The sequence below is a fragment of the Balaenoptera acutorostrata genome, chromosome 10, assembly GCF_949987535.1.
Source record: "Balaenoptera acutorostrata chromosome 10, mBalAcu1.1, whole genome shotgun sequence".
In the NCBI taxonomy this organism is placed as follows: domain Eukaryota; kingdom Metazoa; phylum Chordata; class Mammalia; order Artiodactyla; family Balaenopteridae; genus Balaenoptera; species Balaenoptera acutorostrata.
The window spans coordinates 80,654,866-80,676,675 of NC_080073.1; the positions used below are offsets into that span (position 1 = coordinate 80,654,866).

A 21,810-nucleotide genomic window follows, 5' to 3' on the forward strand; every position below is an offset into this window, starting at 1 on the left:
TTGAACTTGCCACTGAACCTCCAAAGCTCTGCCCTCAGACTGTTCAGTGCACAAGGAGGAGCCTTGGATCCTGAGGCTGTACAGCCACTGTATTAGCAGCGTGGACACTGGCTCAGGATTTTTGCGTTAAGGGAGGATCCGGCAGTAGGAAGCTCTCCCCACTGATGATCGCTTTGGGTCCTCAAGTCTACTTCAGCTGCCTGAGGTTAGGGGATGTTCTCTGTTATTCCTGGAGTAAAGAGAAGCTCCAGGGGGCTTTCTGGACCTTGGAAACAGAAGGCTTCTGCTCCAGGAGCCCCAGCAGGGCGAAATTGCTTTAGTGATTTTGCTAAGAGCAGTTAACTTTGCTTTGTTCTCTACTAGTAATAATGATGATAACAAATACAATAATATTATTGGCCATTAACATTTAATGTGTTACTGTTACTATGTTCTAAGTCTGGTGCTGTGTTTGATTGTGTGTGCTGATCCTGACGGCTGACATATGTAGAGAAATTTAACCAATTATCCACTCACATGGGTTGGGAGTTTCTGGCAATGGGCACATGATTTTTAGTGGTACCTGGGGATTGAATGACTCTGGTGCCTATAGTTGTTAGATGGACGAGGGGAGAGAGATGGCACTTCTCAAACGTTTTAGAAAAGAGCTTCAAAACTTTTGTCTATATAGTAAGTCATGGATTAAAAAAAAAATCTATCCATTGTGTATATGCGTGCACATACAAAAACACACACACACAGAGCCATGGACATATAATACCTACCCTTTGTGGGTTAACTGGTAGAGTTTGAGGTATTTACCTAATTGAAGTGTTTCTTAAAATTTATTTATTTTCTTATTTTTGGTTATGTTGGGTCTTCGTTGCTGAGCACAGGCCTTCTCTAGTTGGGCGAGCGGGGGCCACTCCTCATTGCGTTGCGCGGGCCTCTCACTGCGGCGGCCTCTCCTGCTGTGGAGCACGGGCTCCAGGCGCGCGGGCTCAGCAGTTGTGGCGCACGGGCTCACTCGCTTCGCGGCATGTGGGATCCTCCCAGACAAGGGCTCGAACCCGTGTCCCCTGCATTGGCAGGCGGGCTCCCAACCACTGCGCCACCAGGGAAGCCCTGAAGTGTTTCTTGATGTGGATGATGTCAAAATTAACTTTGGTGGGCCAGCCAACACTCCATAGGATGCTAATTTTGGCTAAAATATTTTAATTTTTATACTCTCACAAATATTTTCTGTGTGATATTTGAAAGACAAACCTTGAGTGTTATTTGAAAGGACATCTTCAGAGCAGCTTTCTGAGATGATCCAGGTGATATACGTACAGGAAAATTGTGCCGTCTGTTTCCAAATCCTACATAGTGCTGTGACAGTAGCTTTATCTCATGTGTTTGATGTTGTTGTCTGCTCACACAGTCACTAATATATAATATGCTTTTCCCTCCAAAGGTGGCACCTGTGTGGTCAACCCCACAGACTTGTTTTGCTCTGTCCCCGGTCGTTTGTCCCTTCTCAGTTCTACTTCCAAATACAAGGTGACCATTGCTGAGGTGAAGAGACGCCTCTCACCACCTGAATGCCTCAACGCTTCACTCTTGGGAGGCATTTTGAGAAGGTAAGAAAAAGGTGTTTTCTGGCACTGTGGTCTTCTAACTGTACTGGTACCACGCTCCTCAACCCTCAGCCCTTACGTTTCCTGTCCCATGTTGAATACCCCATGTGGTCAAGTCTTCTCATCATTTTACTCCGAATGTCAACTTTCAAAACCTAGCTTTTGTTTGTTTTCGGACAGAGCAAAATCCAAGAATGGGGGTCGCTGCCTGAGGGAGAAACTGGATAGGCTTGGCCTGAACTTGCCAGCTGGAAGACGGAAAGCAGCCAACGTCACCCTCCTGACTTCCTTAGTTGAAGGTATGACTTTTTAGCTCCACAAGGTAATGATGGAAGGTTAGCAATTCTTTGAAATTCAGGTTTGTTTGATTATGCTGTTTCATTTTTGTCTGTACTGTTAAGATAGTTACAGGTGAATTTCCCAACTAATCACGATAATGATGATTAAATTAGACTTCATATAAGGCTTAGGTATTGATTCATAAACTATTATCTGATTTACTCATCTTGGCAGTAATAGGAAAGAAGATAACAATAGAAGATTTAGGTACTTAGACAAGTATTCCCCACATAGCAGCAACAACAAAACTCTGCAAATGTCATTTTTATTATTGTTTATTTTAGCGTTCAGATAAATCTGGTTTAACTCATTGTTATTCAGTGCAACATGACCTACAGGATAAATAATAATCCTTTATGGAGAGTTCACAGGAGTCAAGGCATGGCACCAAGCCTGAGAGCACATGGTATTAATCCGATAGACATCTCTGAAAGTACAGTGAAGTTCCACGGCTTTATGTGTGGGTAAGCTGACTCACAGAAAGGTTAAGGTTAGCCAGTGGGGTAGACGCAGACGTGGAAGCATACTCCCAGAAGTTTGTTTTTTTTTCCCAATTTACCTTTTCCCTTGTGTTTCTTCTGTAAGAAGTAAACTTTACATATTCTCACTCAATCTTCTAAGAAGAGGTATTATTGGAGACCTTTGAAACTTTGTGGAGGAGCTTTTGAATTCAAAGGAGAGTACTTCCATAACCTAGAATGCTATTGTTTTAAATATGAACGAAGAAGCCTTTTTGCCAAGCCTTACCTGAACACACCTATGACACTTTTCTTGCATTGGTTTCTCACTTGACCGTAAGACACTGTAGGAAGTAAAAGGTAAGTGAAACATACAAACAAACAGCTTGCCTTTTTCCAGATTATCAACACACACTATTTACTGAACAACTCTGTGAAGTAGTGTGTTCTTGACCTTCGTCTTGGCAAAATTGCTTTGGTGATTTTGGTATTTTTTTTTAATTAATTTATTTATTTAGGCTGCACCAGGTCTTAGTTGTGACACATGGGATCTTTAGTTGCGGCATGTATGTGGGACCTAGTTCCCTGACCAGGGATCAAACTCGGGCCCTCTGCATTGGGAGCGCAGAGTCTTACCCACTGGGCCACCAGGGAAGTCCCTGATTTTGTTATTAACAGGTAACTTTGCTTTACTCCCTAATTGTAATAATGATAACAACCACAATAATATTATTGGTCATGAACACTTAATAAGTGTTAACTGTTACTATGTTATATGTCTTGTGCTGTTTGCCTGTGTGTGCTAATACTAAGAGCTGGTATATGGTAAAGGGAGTTGACCCATAATCCATCCATGGGGGTTGGGCATACTAAAAGAAGAGCAAAGTAGAAAAAAATGACTAATGGATTGATTCTAAAGAGAGACAGATTCCTGCTTAATTTAAGTGAAAACATCATGAAAATTATAGCTATGTAACAAAAGAACAAGATATGTTCAAAATATAAGAGTGGATTCAAGAATCATATGAATTGTAGAACATGATTGTTTCTCAAACCCAATTCCACAGTAAAATCATGGGCCTGGGCCCCATTCCCAAACCACTTGAAATGCAATCTCCGGGGGTATAGCGCAGGTATCTACATTTATAAAAACACCCCCTGATGTATAATGAGGTTTAACGATCATTGACTTAAATGTTCCTTGAGATACGTTTCATGTAACTGGTGTGAAAAGTAAAGGCCCTAAGAGAGACCTTTATCCAAGGTGTCTGTGAATGTCCGTCCAGTAAAACCTGAAGAACCCTAAAAGGGTATATTCAAAATTCTTCTTCTTGATTTTTATGTTAGCCCAAAACACCAGAGCACCTTGTGTGGGAATCATTGACGGATGCTAAGAGAAAGGATACAGGTTAAAACGTGAAATCCCAGGACAATCTCGTGGTCTTGCCATCTACTCTTCCAGCAAAACTCTCCTATCACAAAAGTGCTAGGCTTGTGTTCACCTCTGCTCACAGAGGTGTCACTTCAGCCTTGGCTGATGGAACTTAAGATTTTATCCTTCTCAGATACATCTCACTTTAACTGGATGCTTTTGAAATCCCCCAAATATTCATGGTGTAGAGAAATAAATATTTTCTGGTCGAATTCCAGGCATTCTGATGGAACTGAGGAAATGAGATTTAGGAGCAAAGGGACCTTTTGCATTCCTCAACTCCCCACATGTTATATTATGACCCTCAAATGTGTGCATTCTCTCTCTCTCTCACACACACATGCATGCGTCTTAAGTTTCACTACTATGTACTATGTTCTATGGTATTTTTATTCTATTCCATATTTTTGTATTCTTTTAAAATGCTGATTGTAAATCCACTACTTTTAAATGCTGAATGTAAGCCCACTAAATTTATTTCAAGACTCACTGTTGAGTCATGGGTCATGACCCACGGTTTAAAAAACTACAAGTGGTCTTAGGACAAGAGGAGAACCTAATATTTTGCGACCTTAGTCCTTTTTGTGCTAACATGGATTTGATTCAGTTATTTCAAGTTTGTCTTGCTTATACCATTTTAGCTGGTAAATTAAAACTTTACCATGGTTACTGGTTAGTATTCGTAGACCTTGAATTGACCATGTCTTTGGTAATATTTTTGCCCCTCAATCAAACATTTTTGCAGGAGCCAGTGATATTTTAGATTAGTTTTTTCCAGAAATTCTAAAATGAGATTTCTAATTGTCAAAAATGGTCCATCAGCTTTCTTATAAACCTAAGGTTCTGTAGGAAAGAATACTAATTTTTTTCATCACTTAGAAAGTTTTTATCTTCCTGATGGCCCAAGACATTGCTGGGGTTCAGTCCAGCAATGGTTCAGTCCTTCCCCATTTTGGTACAGCACTTGAGCACAAGATACTTCTGATTGGCTTTATTCCTCATTGACCACACTTAGAAATACAGCTCCTTAAGGTCAACCTTCTGCGACTTTTTAGTACTTGTCTCTGCCCCTTTCTGGGGCTGCTTTGAATACAGCCTTGCCGTTGATGCTATTTTGATAAAAATCCCAAAGAAAGAGTAGTGTATGGGGACCCTGCTAGACTCTCCATGCAGACATGATTTACCCTTTGTCAAGATTCAATCAGTGAACAGTAAGGTACCTTACAACAGGGATTGAAATTAGCAAATGAAGGTATGGTTTTCAAAAACTACCCTTGTCACTAACCTAACAGTGGTTTCATCATGATATTCCTAGGTTTCCACGTTTGCCTTGGGTTTTCAATCATTTTGTTTTTAATTATTTTATAATCATTTCCTCCTGTATTTCTTTTAAATGGAGTCACTCTACTAATAGTGCCATTCTAGCATCGTTGTCAAATCAACATATTAGAGTCATTATTTTAGGGACTATTTTAAGAATTTATGAGAGGGCTATTTCATGCAAATTTATAATATTTAAATTATTCACAACATTTCTGTTACAAATAGCGTTGCGCCTAATAACCAGTGGGATGAAGAACTCAAGACTGACTAACTTTTTTCACCAGATAAAGTTGTTTGAAAAGTGAACATTTTAGTAAGGCACATACTTAGAGTGGGGATTTTTTTTTTGGTCCACATAGCACAGATATATTTGACCTACAATGAGATATGAGTATTTGAATTCAGAGTCCACTGAATGTAATACTAGATCATATTCCTTTTTGACCCATATGTCTTCATTTAATGGGGTTTAAATATATAACTAATGGTTGGTACAACTTCTTGTACCCACTTTATCATAAGCCTGGAGTTCTTTTTATTTTCCCTTGTTAATCACATTGCTATGACTTCTCCTTTGTCCACTCGGCTATCTATAACATTAGAGAGTTGTCATTTTCTGGAAAATTCAGTAGATTAGAATTGCCTAACCCGATTCGTTGATCTTCCTGAGATCTTGGGATAATCCCAGACTCTTCCAGAGTGGGAGAAATTCTATATCTGGAAAACATTCAAAGAGTTTGGCCAATATTATTGTTCTAGTTCTAATACTCTTGGTATATATTTATTATTTATGAATCACCAATTAGCTGCTTCCTCTATACTTTATTCCAGAACAATCTTTGCAGCGTTGGTGGTTGTTAAAAACAAGTATAAGGAGTCAATTATGGCAGGAATGAGGAGTCATTCCTGTCTATCACTCCCACCTCGCTTGAGGTTTTCCAAGATGGCCAAAGTTACAGAGTGTTGCTGGAGGGAAGTTTTGTTCACTTGAGTGGGGTGCTTTCCTGGGACAGTTCTGCTCAATTTGCAAAAGCTCATATAGCATTCTCAGGCAACACCAGGAGTTCCAAAAGCATAGTTAAGTCCTTAAACATAAATGCCTTGGCTTTCAGTTTGTCATGACCAGATATCAAATTCTGTTTATATATATATTTAAAAAACAGTATGGGGCAGTGAAGGGTATAAATATGCATCAGCAAAAGAAAGGGGACCATTTACAAATATTGTGTGTGATATCTATTCACTCTTTTCAAATCTAAACCTTTTGTCCCTTTTGCCTCCTTCTTTAGTTTTCCCTCCTTCCTTCCTTCTTTCCTTCCTTCCTTCCTTCTTTCTTTCCTTTCTTTTTAAAGTAATCTCCCAGCCCCTGTCCTGCACATCTCACCTCATCCCTTGGCCTAGTACCTCCACCTCTGCCCCCAGTAATAACACTTTTGACATTTGGCTGACTTTGGGCAGGTTGCTTAACCTGACTGAGCTTCATTTTCCTAATTTACAGATAAGGATCACACTATCTGTGATGTTTAGGGTAATGCTAGCTGTTATAACAGTTAATTTCCAAATTTTCAGTGGCTTAACACAATAGAAGCTTATTTCTCACTCTTCACAGATGACGTGGGTGTTCCTCCCCCGGGCCCTTCCTTCCTCTTAGCCTTATTCAGGGACCAGAGTGCTTCCGCCTCTAGCCATGCCCTCCTCTAGGTCCTGGGAGCCCTATGCATTCAGCTCACAATAAAGAAAGACGCGATGGTGAAAGGACACAGCTTCCAACCCACTTGGCCAGGAATTGGCCCACATTGCTACTGTCTACATTCCATGACAACTAGTCCCATGGCTATGCCTAATTCCAGAGGCATGAGATATACCAGAAAATGTAGTGTCTAGCTGGGCAGAATCTTCTCAGCAACAACTCTATAGTATAAAAGAAAGGACAAATCTTGGACGGTCCAGCTCCCATTTCTGCCACATCTGCCTTGTGTGTCTTTTGTAGAATTAAATACATTTGCTACATTGAACACTTGACACCATGGGGCAAAGAGGCACTTAATAAAAATTAGTACCTGTTCTCTTGTCTCTTTCTCCCTAAACAATAGTGTTACTTAATAGCAGAATTTACTCAGGATCATAAAACTTTAACCCTGGAGGGAAATGGAAGATTGAGTAGTCTAAGGCAGTGGGACATAGCACACATGGTTAAAGAGTGTGCTTCTGGAGCCATATAACCTTGTTTGAACCCACTTCTACCACTTACTAGCTGTGTGCTATAGGGAAAGACTCACAACCTCTCTGATTATCAGTGTCCTTACCTATAAAGGGGTGTTAATAATAGTACCCTCCTCATAAGGTTGTTGTCGGAGTGAAATCAGAATGTTTATAAAGCAGTTCACAGGGTGCCCGGCAAAAAGTTGGTGTCAATAAATTTTAGTTATCTTTATTCTCAAATGAGAAAACTAAGGTACAGTGAGATTAACCATTTTGCACAGGATCATGGGAGCAGCAAGGAGGAGAACCCAGGTCTTCTGGTTTGCAACATCACCATGTGTTTTCCACTCAGATTTATGTTAGTGGCGTGGATTCTGAACAGTTGCATTGCTGAACTACTTCTGAATTTAACTATATATTTATAGTTAGAGTTACAACCGTTATAACAATATAACTAAGGAATAGAAAGAAGTTATCAATTCCTGAGCCTGTTTTTCACCATGGATTGGACATCCGTGCTGCTAGGAATCCTGGGCAAGCTTGTTGGGCTTTTTTGCATCCAATAGTACAAGCTGTTTTTAACATCCTGACGCACCATCTGCTGCCACTTAATCCCCCAAAGTTAGGATGACATTAAATCTTGGTTCTTTCTGTTTTTCTGGAATAATTATCAATAGTGTCTCTTGTACTTTCAAAAGGGTGCCAATCTAGTTAGTTAGTTAGGAGACTATCCTACAAAACCTTTTCCTTCCACTTCAGCCAAATCAACCTAAGGTAGGAGACAGGAATGCAATCACTTGGTGCTATTTCCCCTTTGTCTTTAATCCTGAGCCTATATGATAGCATTTCCAGGAAACCAGGGAAAAGAACGATCAACTTGACAATGAACGCTTTCCTATAAACGAGATATTAGGGAGCAAGTTTTCTTCGTATGATTAGTCCATGGCTTTTTAATTTAGGAAGAGGTATTGTTCACTACTTGAGGCTTGTAGGATTCAAACACCAAAATCCTTTTGCCAAGTATCAGTGATAATACACGCACAGGGCACACTCAGCATTATTTGCTCTTCTCATGGAATTTAGGACAAAGGTGCTATTCCCCTTGTCTTCACACATAACTTCACTCCATCATCCCAACATAACTCCTTCACCAGCCATTCCAGACATCACATTTCCACCTCAGTCCCTCCTCTGGGATAAAGGTTTCCAGCTTTCTTCTAAAGCTGTATGTGATATTAAAAGGGTCATACATTGACCCCTTGTTATATTGTTATAATAGTTCTAACTGGTGCTCACTTTAGTCACACGATGACCTGGAAGAGCCTAATCACTAGGGGACCCTGGTGTCCCCTTTTGCACACAAACACTCTACCATTGACAGTGTCTTCTCGGGCACAGCTTTGCATTTCAGAGCTGCCAGTGGAATTGGACTCAATAAGTAAATGCTAGTGCAGTCTATGTTAGGCAGTCATTTTAAGGTCTTTCTTGGAAAATGGCTTTTTTTTTTTCAGACTTATAGGTATTATCTGTAAATTTCTTATTCTAAGTCATGGAATAGTTTCTATCGAGAGACCCTGCTTTGATAATTGATCATTAGGTAACAACTTGATATTGTTGTCTAATATCTGAGAACTAATATCTATCAGAATTTTCAATAATTGATCTCAGTATCCTACAATATTATGGATAAATAGACATCATCTCAGAGGAATCTTCTTAAATCATTTGCTTCCTTCCTAATAGTACTCCCCTGACCTACATCTTATGGTTTCATTCATTTTCAGGGAGAAAGGTGTTTACATGTAGGGGGTAGAGGAAATAGGCTGTTACACATATGCCCTTGTGTCTGACTGTGTGCTTGTGGTGTGCTTCGATTCCTACTCCTGTTCTGGCACAAAAAAACAAATGTATCCAAGCCTGTTTGGCTCAGTCCTGCCTTTGCCCCTTTGGTCCAGCATACTACTCACTCTTGCAAATCACGAAGCTTCCTTAGAAGCACGTCTCTGCATTACTTTCCTAGGTTTTTTCTTTTTTCTACTATTCTCTCTTTCAAAGTTCATGCCAACTAATGTGCTTTTCAAAACTCAGTTTCTGCTTTTTTCTATTGTTTACATTTGTCAAAATTCGTAGGTATTCTAATAAAATTGTAGACTGTAATTATTCCTAATGATCTCTAACTCCTACTGAATAATAATGAAAGTTTTGGAATTGCTTAGGTTTTAATTTACAACAAATATTTGAGTTTAGATGAAATGTTTCTAAGAACTGAGTCAGAGAGTAGTTTTGCTTTTTAATTAATATAATTTTAAGTAGGTAATTCGTTAGATGGTAAAAATTCAGAAGTTACAAAAGGTATATAGTGAAATGTCTCCTTTTCACTCTATTCCCCATTTAGATCCCCTCCTGGAAGAAACAAATGTTACTGGTTTCTCTATTTCCTTCCAAGGATATATATGTGTATGCATAGTTTTGGTTTTTATTTTTAAAATTATAGCATTCTATACACACTGTTCTACACATTTTTTCACACATTATCTTAGTGTTCTCTTTATTTTCAGTTTTTACAAGTTGTTCATTCTTTTAAACATGCACAGTATTCCGTTGTTTGAGTGCATCATAATTTATTTAACCAGTGACCTACTAAATATCATATAGGTGTTTTTAATCTTTGGCTATTCCTAATAGTGCTACAATGAGCAACCTCACACTTACATAAATAATTCTTCAGATATGCAAGTATATCTATTCAATAAATTCCTAAGAATGTGTTGCAGGGTCAAAAGATATTTGCATTTGTAATTTTAAAAGATTATTAGAAGATTGCTCTTTATAGTGGTTGTAAATTTATAATTCTATCAGTGATGGGGGTAAGAAACATTGATATGCTAGTACTTCCCTATACTCTAGCCCAAGCAGGGTGCTATCAATTTTTTGATCTCTGCTAATTTGAGTGGAAAAAAGAAAATAGACTACCTCTATTATGAAGGAGGTTGAGTATATTCTTAGGAGAATTTTATGAGCTTCTTTGTCTGTTCACTTACTTTGTACCAATAGGGTAATTTTTTACATTTTTCTCATTCATTTGTAAGTGCTCATTGTATATAAGGAAAATGGGCTGTGTGCCTCTGATATGAGTTGCAAAGCCTCTCCACCCCTGGCTCTGGTTTGTCTGTTTGCTATTATGTGTTTTTTGTTTGGTTGCTTATTTGTTCAGATCTATGTCATGCAGAACTTTTTTATATTGATATAATCATATTTCTCATATATTTTATTCCATGGGCTGTCATTTTTATTGTAATATTTTGAAAGTCCTTTTTTATCCCAAGATTATAAAATATTTCTCCCATGTTACCTTCTAATTACTTTGTGGATCTATATTTTATGTTTAAATCTTTGATCCATCTGGACTTTTTGTTGTTGTTGGATGTATGATATAGATCTAATTTTACTTGTTTTTTTTCCCAGATGGCCAGCCAGTTGTCCCAACACCTTTTATTGATAATCCATTTTCCCCTACTGTTATGAAAAGCAAGTTTCATCTTACACTAAATCTCCTGAAACAAATATACTTTTTTTTTTAAAATTAATTAATTAATTAATTAATTTATGGCTGTGTTGGGTCTTCGTTTCTGTGCGAGGGCTTTCTCCAGTTGCGGAGAGCGGGGGCCACTCTTCATCGCAGTGCGTGGGCCTCTCATTATTGCGGCCTCTCTTGTTGCGGAGCACAGGCTCCAGACGCGCAGGCTCAGTAGTTGTGGCCCACGGGCCTAGTTGCTCCGCGGCATGTGGGATCTTCCCAGACCAGGGCTCGAACCTGTGTCCCCTGCATTGGCAGGCAGACTCTCAACCACTGCGCCACCAGGGAAGCCCCAAATATACTTTTTTAATTGACTGATGTCTTTGTTCCCCTAACAATGTCTCTCCTTTACCCCACCACATAGCCATTTTTGTTTCTAGAGTGTGTATTATATCAGCCAAATAAGGCAGAACTCAATATGCAAGAACCCAGATACACAGAGGTCTTTACAGTTTAATATTAACTCCATAGTAACTGTTTTTCTTTTTTATTGATATAAGCCACAGAATCCTTGTTTTGGAGGAAAGTGTATATTTCAACCCCACATAATGCTTTCCCTTCACCTTAGGGCAACCCTGGCTTGAGATGAGGTCAGGAGCTTTCAAAAAATGCAGATGCCCTGGCTCCAGATATTGAATGACGGGGGGTGAAACCCTGGTGTGTGTGTGTGTGTGTGTGTGAGTGTGTGTGTGTGTGTATGCACACATGCGTGTATACACACATATTAAACAAACTCCCAGGTTATGGGAATAGCAAGGATTGAAAAACACTGTCTTCAAGCATAATCTATTTTATTAAATGGCTCCACTGATACAATGATATACTCAATGGGTTTTTTATATATTTCGTTCTTTCTAGCAATTCTCTTTTGCTCTAGTTTTTCACTTATATTCTTTGGAAGGGGTGCCTTGCAAGATTATTGTTATAATTAACCAATAAAATATTTGAAAGCTTTTCCATTTAACAGATGTTTACTAAGTACCTATTATGAATCGGGTGCTGTACTAAGCACAGAGTATGGAATGGGGAACAAAACTACCACTTTGAAGAACAAAGTGTTGGTATTTAAACAAAATCCTCGTTAAATAGGGAAACTACCACATTATAAGGCACTTACCTATAGTGTAGATTATATGATATATAGTGTTACAGAGTGCACTCCTTTTAGAATCGTTCTGGAAGCCTGTAACAGATACATTAAACCTGTCCTTCAGCTCTAGGGTTTACTGAAGCTTGATATTTTTTTATAACTTTTTTAATATCTTATCCAGATTTGAAAATATTCTCAAATTTGCTATCTAATAGGTGCTTCTCAGAATAATCCCAGAGATAGATTTGAATGTGCTATTTTCCATACATGTAATTAAAATTGAAATCACAGGTATATGACTGGAATTTAACTCATATGAATTGTTGCTTTCATTTAATAATATTGGGTATAACAATAAGAAGTTAAACCTAAATTCTTTCTAAGGCAATGAATTTAGTGACAGTTGGTGAGAATTGTCTAGTGAATAACAATGTAGAAGTATCCTTTAGTACAAATTAGTTTTAGATATTGATTTACAGTTGTCTAAAGTACATTTTCTTCTAAAATACAATTCTAAAAGGAGAAAAAATCCTTAGTGACCGGATAAAATGTTGAAATTAGGTGTGTTTATTTCTATTTTAAAAATGCATTTAGACCTGCTTCAGGTAAAATAATGTGGGAACCCAGAATCTCAGTAAAATGATCAATCCACTTTCCTCAGAAAACATTTTTCCATTAACTTTCCATTTCTGGGCTTCAACAGTAATTGCCATAAAAGTGTTCCCTAATACTTACCCTTAGTTTTTTACTTTTGCTTTTGAGTGTGAAAAATGAATGCCCTGAAAAAGAGCAAATTCTCTTTTTATGCTCTTCCCGTATTCTGTAACTTTGCTTGTGTTGGTTTTTTGAGAGAGGTTCTCAACATGAGTCATTAACTGCTGCTGTTACTATTGAAAACTGCTTAGTGGTTTCCCCTTTTTTGGAAGGGGGGGTGTCACCACTTGGCATAGAGAGCCTAAAGCCTTGCACTTAGAATATTCTGTCCAAGCTCTCAAACTATCCCCCATGTATCCTACTTCTAAAACAGTAATTTTTGGAATGACATGAAATACAATGGACGTATTTGCCAAAGTTACTGTGTTGCTTCAGTGGTGTGAAAAAGCAGGGGTGGGGCGGTACTGGTTTGTCAAGTGGCACAGTGCATTGAAATAAAGGAAGAGCTTAAATACTCTCTGGAAAACAGCCACCACAGGGCATCCCACATTATCGTGCACAGAAATGAGACAACAGCCGCCATGTTTGCTATATGGGATCTAGCCCTTCAGGGATCACTCTGTCGCCCCAGGTTATTGCACCTACTTGTTCACGTGGGTACTCCGTCCCCCCACAGAGACAGAGAAGCTCGTAGTTCTTTATTTTCACAAATCAGTCAAATCCCCTAGAGTCTTATTCACATGCTTTTCTGCTCCAAAAATTTCTATTTTTCTTATACCTGTTGACTCTAAGATATCTGTGGTACAGGATTGAACTGTAGATTTGTCATTGTTCCTGAATATCATGTGTCTTTTAATTCATGGATCCATTAATTAATTCATTCTTGGGTCCTCACACACAAAGCTTTTGTGGCATGGTCTACACATTTTAACTACATATCAGAGTGTCTTCACTTGCCACTTCTTTTGATGTAGCATCGCTATACATCCAGTAACAATGTTACGTCGCAAGCAGGAGAAAGCAGTAAACAGAGCTAAGGGAAGGAAGGATCTGGCTGTCAGTGTAAATGTAAATAGCAGCTGTTCCATTCAAACTGTTTTTAAAACTACCACGCGGTGAGAGGTTTGCATAAAATGGGCCAGATCCTCAAGAATCAGGTTTTAACACAAAATTTAAGAGGCATGCTGCCATCCTCCTGTTTGCACTGTTTCACTTCTCCTACTATTGCACAAACAGTAGAGGGGAAAAAAATATATATATATACACACATATATGCATATGTGTGTATATGTATATATATATATATATAAAATAGTCTCTTAAATATATATATATATAAAATAGTCTCTATATATAGAGACTTGTATATATTGTATATACAGACTTGTATATACTGTATATATGTAAAATAATCTCTTAAGTTTTTATTTAAATATTTCTGTGTCAATATTGCAATATGAAGATATATCAGTTTACATAACTCGATTTGCTGTACAAGGATGACATTATGAACAGTGCTATTGGGTTAGGTGCAAAATTCTTCTGAGTCCTAAGGTCACATGAGTTTATCTTCTGGTCAGGTGCTGTAGCCATTCTTTTTTTTTTTTTAACATCTTTATTGGAGTATAATTGCTTTACAATGGTGTGTTCATTTCTGCTTTATAACAAAGTGAATCAGTTATACATATACATATGTTCCCATATCTCTTCCCTCTTGCGTCTCCCTCCCTCTCACCCTCCCTATCCCACCCCTCTAGGTGGTCACAAAGCACCGAGCTGATCTCCCTGTGCTATGCGGTTGCTTCCCACTAGCTATCTATTTTACGTTTGGTAGTGTATATGTGTCCATGCCACTCTCTCACCCTGTCACATCTTACCCCTCCCCCTCCCCATATCCTCAAGTCCATTCTCTAGTAGGTCTGTGTCTTTATTCCCATCTTGCCACTAGGTTCTTCATGACCTTTTTTTTTTTTTTTCCTTAGATTCCATATATATGTGTTAGCATACTGTATTTGTTTTTCTCTTTCTGACTTACTTCACTCTGTATGACTCTCTAACTCCATCCACCTCACTACAAATACCTCCATGTAGCCATTCTTTGATGGGTCAAGCTTTAAGACTTTTTACCTCAAATTTGAAATTTATTGAATTATCTCCCTTCTGTCATTTTCTTAGCATAAGTAACCATCCTATATGACATTACAGTGTTTCTTTTAAAAAAATCTTCGTGCCTTTTCTTCTGCCAAATAAGCACACATTTTCTTTCCTATTTGGTTAGGGTGATAAACTGCTGGTAATAAGTGCTTTAAAAATATTGCTTGTACATTGCAGTTTATCCAAAAATGTGACCTCCCCAATAATTAACACTACCTAGACTAGTCAATATAGAGACCCTTTTCATCCAGTTTTGTCATCTTTCTGTTTAAAATGGAGGAAAAACGATGTTTTCTACCACAGGAATATAAAAATCTTAACTAAAGACCTGCTGCTGCTTTGAAACAGACTGAGGGGAAAATCATGATTGGATAGTTCACAAAACATTATCTGATCTAATACGTTTACCACATTGTCATATTTTTATATTAAATTGGACTCTTCCAAGGCTTAGAACAGGGCTTCTCACATTTTGTGAATGAAAAAAAGTTGTTAAAGACTCAGGGAATGCATGAAAAGGATGAATTACAATGTTCGTGTCTCATGGTAACATAAATAAAAATTAAACACACTTGTATAAGCTCGAGTCTAATTTTATTTTATTTTATTTATTTATTTATTTTTAAATTCTGGGTTTCTTTTTTTGTTTTGTTTTACGATTTTGGGCCATAGGATGTGTTGGCTATTGTTTTTTTTTAATACAATTTTTATTTATTTATTTATTTATTTTTGGCTGTGTTGGGTCTTCGTTTCTGTGCGAGGGCTTTCTCTAGTTGCGGCAAGTGGGGGCCACTCTTCATCGCGGTGCGCGGGCCTCTCACTATCGCGGCCTCTCTTGTTGCGGAGCACAGGCTCCAGACGTGCAGGCTCAGTAGTTGTGGCTCACGGGCCTAGTTGCTCCGCGGCATGTGGGATCTTCCCAGATCAGGGCTCAAACCCGTGTCCCCTGAATTGGCAGGCATTTTCTCAACCACTGCACCACCAGGGAAGCCCTCGAGTCTAATTTTAATGTGTGATTAATATTTGTACACACTGAAACTTCAAATCAGGGTATTAACTAATATCTGCATAGTCACAGTGGAGATTTCCATAGCCTAAATGTGCCTTCCTGTCAAACAAACAAGGGTGAGAACCCCACCAATTCCTATTAGCTCTGTGGGCATAAATCACATAAATAAACCATCATTAAAGAGCCCTTAGTCTTGTTCCTTCTTCTCCTTAATGCGTATAAGGGAAACATTATGAGATAGAAGCTTTTAGGGAAAAAGAAAAACTCACAAACAAATATTGAACGTCATTATTTATATTTTTTACAACTAAAAATCCTAGGGGAAAAACATATATCCAAGAAAAATTTAAGGGAAAAACACTCTTAGGATTATATTTTTTCAGCTCTATACTGTTCTAAAATGTTTTCCTGTTTTCCATTGTTGGTAATTTTTTGGTCATTTTTATAAATATGAGTTTCCCAATCTGAAAGATTACTATTTCTTTTTTTTTTAGAGAAAAAATAGTATCTTTACTAAGGAATGTTTCATTGATATTAACTAGCCTATTGTGTATATCTATAAACTTTTCCTCCTTTTCTATAGTAATATTAATCATTTTTACTTCTTACTAATATTAATTCATCGACTACTTTGTTATTCTATGAATATAAAGCAGGATCAAATCCATTACTTTTGCTAGTCACCAGACAAGTGTCATGAGGTTTGGTCATCAAACTTGACTATTTTTTAATTTCTTCATGGCAAAATTTGATTGACTATGTAGCTGTTGGATCACCTCTCCATGAGTACCACCTTCTCCTCTTTCGAACTTGTGTCAAACATTTTATCTCTAACATTTATTTGATACTTGTAATACAATAGCTTGTATTATATATAATATCAATATAATGTCAATGAACATGTGCAGACTATAGATAATGCTTATGTAGATGCAATATAACTTATAAAGTGCTACTAAGGTGTTTCTGGATTTGTTGTTGTGACTACTATCATTGATATGATTGCATCTTCCCAGAAACAGGGACAATCTTTGGTGCCCTTTTATATCCGCCTTTACTCCTCCCTAGCACTTTGCCTTGAATGAAGTAGGTGCTCAATATATATGTAGTGAGAGCTTGCTTTTTTAAAGTTTTAATGGTCAAGTAAGTATTGGCTTGATTGAGCTTTAAAAATATGGTTGTTTTCCAAACTGGAGTCCATGGCCAAATCTTACCTTGCCAATAAGTCATTTTTACCCCATTTCTTTCAGATTTTGTGAAAGAACAAAAGTTATTTATCATCATACTGTACTTAAGAAGCACTGTAGTTTTTATAAGGTACTGAAGAAGTACTATACATAGTACTAAAAGGTACTGAGGCTCACCATAAAGCCTGATAACGCTAGTACTATAATTAGGCAGTATAATCTCTTTAGCAACATAATGTTATGAAATTGATATAATTCAATTATTTCCCTTTCCAAAGTGTTCCAACTTCTTTGAAAAATTATGTGGACCTTTTGCCAGTGTTTTGATAGGTCTCGTGGAAAAGATATCTGAATATTTCGGATACATTGAGAATAGGTTGTAGGTTGGGCAGCAACAAAATGACATGCCCCTAGAGCTTTTCCCCCAAGGCATTCATGTGTAAGACCTCAGACGTCCAGCTGGTCTAATGGTCAGAGCCTCCAGGGGAATCAAAACTCCTAGACTGTGCTTCTGATTTTCCCCCTCAATTTCCCACATACCCCTGCTGGGTAAGTAGCTTCTGTTTCTCCATGTTTCTTAACCCCACCCCCACCCCCAAAGCTCCTTTCCCTTGGATTATTTAGAATGAATAGGAAAAATGATCCACATGACCACAACCAGGAATGAGGCTTGAGGAAAGAGAAGGTGTTCCTCTTGTTGAATTTGGACATTAGTGAGAAATTGACTTTTATTGTCTGCCAACGAAATTAGTGAGAAACTGACTTTTATTGTCTGCCAACAGGGGAGGCGTTACACTTGGCTCGAGATTTTGGCTACACTTGTGAAACAGAGTTTCCAGCCAAAGCAGTAGGAGAACATCTTGCCAGACAACATATGGAACAGAAAGAACAGACAGCAAGAAAAAAGATGATCCTAGCGACCAAGTAAGCAGAATGGGGAAGACTCTGTGTGCGTTCATCCTGTTTTTTTTTTTTTTTTTCATTTTCTTTGAATGAGGGAAACAGTCTAGAAAGCACCTGGTCTCTAAGGGGGGTCTCACACACCAGCAGCTAGATGTATTAAACAAGGATTTCCCCAACATTGCACCCATAGCAAGATTTGAAAACTGTATAGTGATGGAGCTACCACTGACACTGACAAAAGTTCTTAGAAAACCTCTTCAGAATAGTAGGAATGCCTAACATGTTTAGGAGATGTAGATTCCAGGCAAATATGCTGGTTGGTTGCTATGCAATTCGGTCTAAGCCACTCACTGTGCCTTAATAAATGAGGAGAAAGATCTTAAAACACTGTAAGTGCTCAGAGACTGTGAAAAATTGACGACCCAGATGCATGAGAGGTAACAGAGAGACCTCTGGGATCAAGGATTGGCTTCAGTGCCCCCATTTTTTCTTGTATATAATTAAGCAAATAATCCCTGTACTGCCCCAGCCCCTGTAGTGATAGTGTCGAAAAGAAAAGATAGAATGTGTGAGAAAGCTTCTGAAAATTGTAAAAAGTTCAATTAAAATGTGAATTAAAATAATGAGGGAAATGATGTGGAAAAGGGGAAGCTTTCATAAGATAACTTCAAACTCCCTCAAACTTGAAAGTTCTTTGATAATTAATGAAAGAACTACCATTTACTGTGTGAAAACCCAGCAGAACCTTAAGTACTACTCAAATCACGTTCAAATTTTTAGAAGAGGACTTCCTTGGCGGTCCAGTGCATGTTGGGACCCCATGCTTCCACTGCAGGGGTTGCGGGTTCGATCCCTGGTCGGGGAACTAAGATCCTGCATGCTGCACTGCATGGACAAAAAAAAATAAAAATTAGATGAAAATCTTTCAAGTGGTAGCTAATTCTTGCTCTCTTCTCTTTACTAAAACAAGTTATTGCTACAGATAAACCATGAATAATCTTATTTAATTTCCTAACTCTATATTCAGATTTTAGAACTAATAGTCCCAGGTGGTTAAATTATCATTTATAAGTTAGTTTCTTATTTGGGGAAAACTTTTAAAGAGAAAGTATGTGGTAGATAGTGTTAGAAACATTGCTTCTTAGAAACTGATATTTTTAAATGACTTTACGATATGTTGGCTAAAATGTAAATGTCTCAGAATGCACAAAACCAAAAATAAATATTTCTCCTTCTACTACATCTAAAGTAACATAGATCTTCTTACAAATTTAAGGTTTTGTATGGGATACCTACCACCCAACAGGCTTGCCCAAGAAATGTAAAGTCCCTTATTTGGGGTTTGTGCTGCTTGTGACTGTCACTATTTGGGGTTCAGATATATTTATTCATTGCTCTTCTGAGAGTACTAGATAATTCTCTCATCTTGCCCCAAAGAGAAGGGAAATGAAAGGTGGTGGCAAAAGAAGAGAAAAGACAAAACAAGGAGATAAAGGGGAAAGGAATAGCAGAAAGATTGAAGTAAGACCAAGAGTTAGAGAAAGAACATTATAAGGGATATAACACTTGGATTTAATATTTTGAGAGGAGCTTTGTGCTAGGGAAGCTGCTGAACACTTGCTAGTGGAAAGACCTAAACCTAGATTTTTTGTGCAGTTTATCTCCCTGGGGGGGGGGGGCGGGGAGGCGGTCTTCACTTCTACTTTGCTGCTACTTTTTCCCTCTTCCAAACAGTTTTTGACCCAGAGGGGTCTTCATCCGCTTATTTCAGTTTTTCCAGAAGGAACTGAAAGTACATGTAGTTCGTTAGTTTGTATCCTTAATGTAATCTCAGGAGACTATAGCAAGTTGTTACAGATCAGGAGAAATATACAGTGCTAGAAGTTAGGTAGTATCTCCTAGGTGTTCCCAAAGCATATCATTCTAGCTGGTAGGATTTTACAAACTTCCCTACATGCATACCCATGTGATACCTCCGAATGATACTATTATCCCCAAATACGAATTATCCAAGAGAAAACACCTTCAGGTTTTCTACCTCAAAATTACTCGGTTGTGGTTTTATCATGCATTTTCTAAGACTTTCACCCCCTGATCCAGAGAAATCCTTCTTGTCTTCCTTCCTCCAGGTCTTCGAACTGTTCACTCCCACCACCCACAGCAAGGCCACCATTAAATTTCCAAACATAAGTTCCCATTTTCTTGGGAATTCCCATCACTCTGTTTAAGGGTTTGGGAGTCAGTGCATTCAAACTGATGTTGAGATTTTGTTTTCACAGAAGTAAATGTTAGAAGAACTTGGGAGAAGTAAGAGAAGTACTTTCATATTTGTCAAAGTTATATGGAGACATCTATTTTATAGTAGTGGATTCAACTAAGGAGTAGTATTTCCCTTTTACATGGGATCTAAGTAATGTATATTATTTTAGGTGATATTTTGAACTTTGATTTCATAAAATATTTCAAGAACATGTAATTCTCTTTGATCCCCCTGCCCATAGCTGGACATTTGCAGACCATTAAATGTCAAGCAAGAATTGAATTCACTAATTCCAATTACCTTATTTTATGTAAGAGTAAATAGGCTATAAACATCTAGAAATTAGGAGACAGACTAAATGTTTTGTTTTTGTGGTTATTTATATCCATTCCATCTTCTTATTAGATCATGTGAAACAAGAATTGAAGAATCAGAGACTATGCAGTCATAGCAAACATACTCAATACAAGTAGTCATCAATATAAGTAGATAAATTAAGGGGTGTGTGGGAATAAATGCCTTTCTGCAACATATTAATGGATCCAACATGTGTTCTGAGTAGTTTCTAAATTTTCCAATGGTAAAGCATTGGCTATTTTCGATTAAAATGCTCAGTGTTGAAATTAAGTAATCTACATGGATATTCGTTACATTCTGATTAGTTCACCTTTGTTCACAAGACTGTGACAATTGTATCAAAAAATATATACAAAATTCAAAATTCTTTTTTTTTTTTTTTTTTTTAAATTTATTTATTATTTATTTATGGCTGTGTTGGGTCTTCGTTTCTGTGTGAGGGCTTTCTCTAGTTGCAGCAAGCGGGGGCCACTCTTCATTGCGGTGCGCGGGCCTCTCACTATTGCGGCCTCTCTTGTTGCGGAGCACAGGCTCCAGACGCGCAGGCTCAGTAGTTGTGGCTCACGGGCCTAGTTGCTCCGCGGCATGTGGGATCCTCCCAGACCAGGGCTCGAACCCGTGTCCCCTGCATTGGCAGGCGGATTCTCAACCACTGCACCACCAGGGAAGCCCTCAAAATTCTTTAGATGAGAGATCCAATTGCTGATCCGCATCTGCACAATGGCTTACATATTTCTTTTTTACCTCTATGAATAACAGATTCTGTTGTATTTAATTATATTGCCAAGTATACAATTGTAAGAAAGGCTCATTGATTAAGTGCCGCTACCCTCCTAATTCCTCTTTATTCCCAGTGCTTTGTTGATTAACCAAATATTTTCGTGCAATTAGATAATTATTTAAGGGGAGGAACAGAAACTGAGTTAGACAGTTTTTGAAATCTAAAAATGTACTGGACAAAACATTTATTTGATTTATGAAAAACACATTTAAACCTCTTCATTGAATTTAGAACTAAATATGATTAACACTTGATCTGCATTAGGGTAAAGCGGAATAGTTAGTGAGTTTTAATTTTTACCATAACATTAATAGTCAAAAGGAGAAACAGAACTTTAAATTCAGACATCAGCTAAAAAATTATATCCTTAAGGACAATGACATAAGTGATAAAGTTAGAATTTATGATTCATCGAAGATCATCTTGTGTTACATAATTCATAATGTGACATTCTGTTTGGAGAAATAAGAGTATTTCTTACTGTAG

At 37.8% G+C, this 21,810-nt stretch overlaps 1 protein-coding gene across 1 annotated transcript in view; it reads left to right on the top strand.

Annotated features, from left to right (window-relative positions):
* Window positions 1-21,810, top strand: part of TFAP2D (transcription factor AP-2 delta) — a 55,482-nt gene that overhangs the window by 13,525 nt on the left and 20,147 nt on the right. The window contains exons 4-6 of the mRNA XM_007193862.2: window positions 1,436-1,601; window positions 1,779-1,897; window positions 17,806-17,947. Coding sequence (XP_007193924.1) covers window positions 1,436-1,601; window positions 1,779-1,897; window positions 17,806-17,947 — 427 coding nt within the window. The remainder of the gene's footprint in view (window positions 1-1,435; window positions 1,602-1,778; window positions 1,898-17,805; window positions 17,948-21,810) is intronic.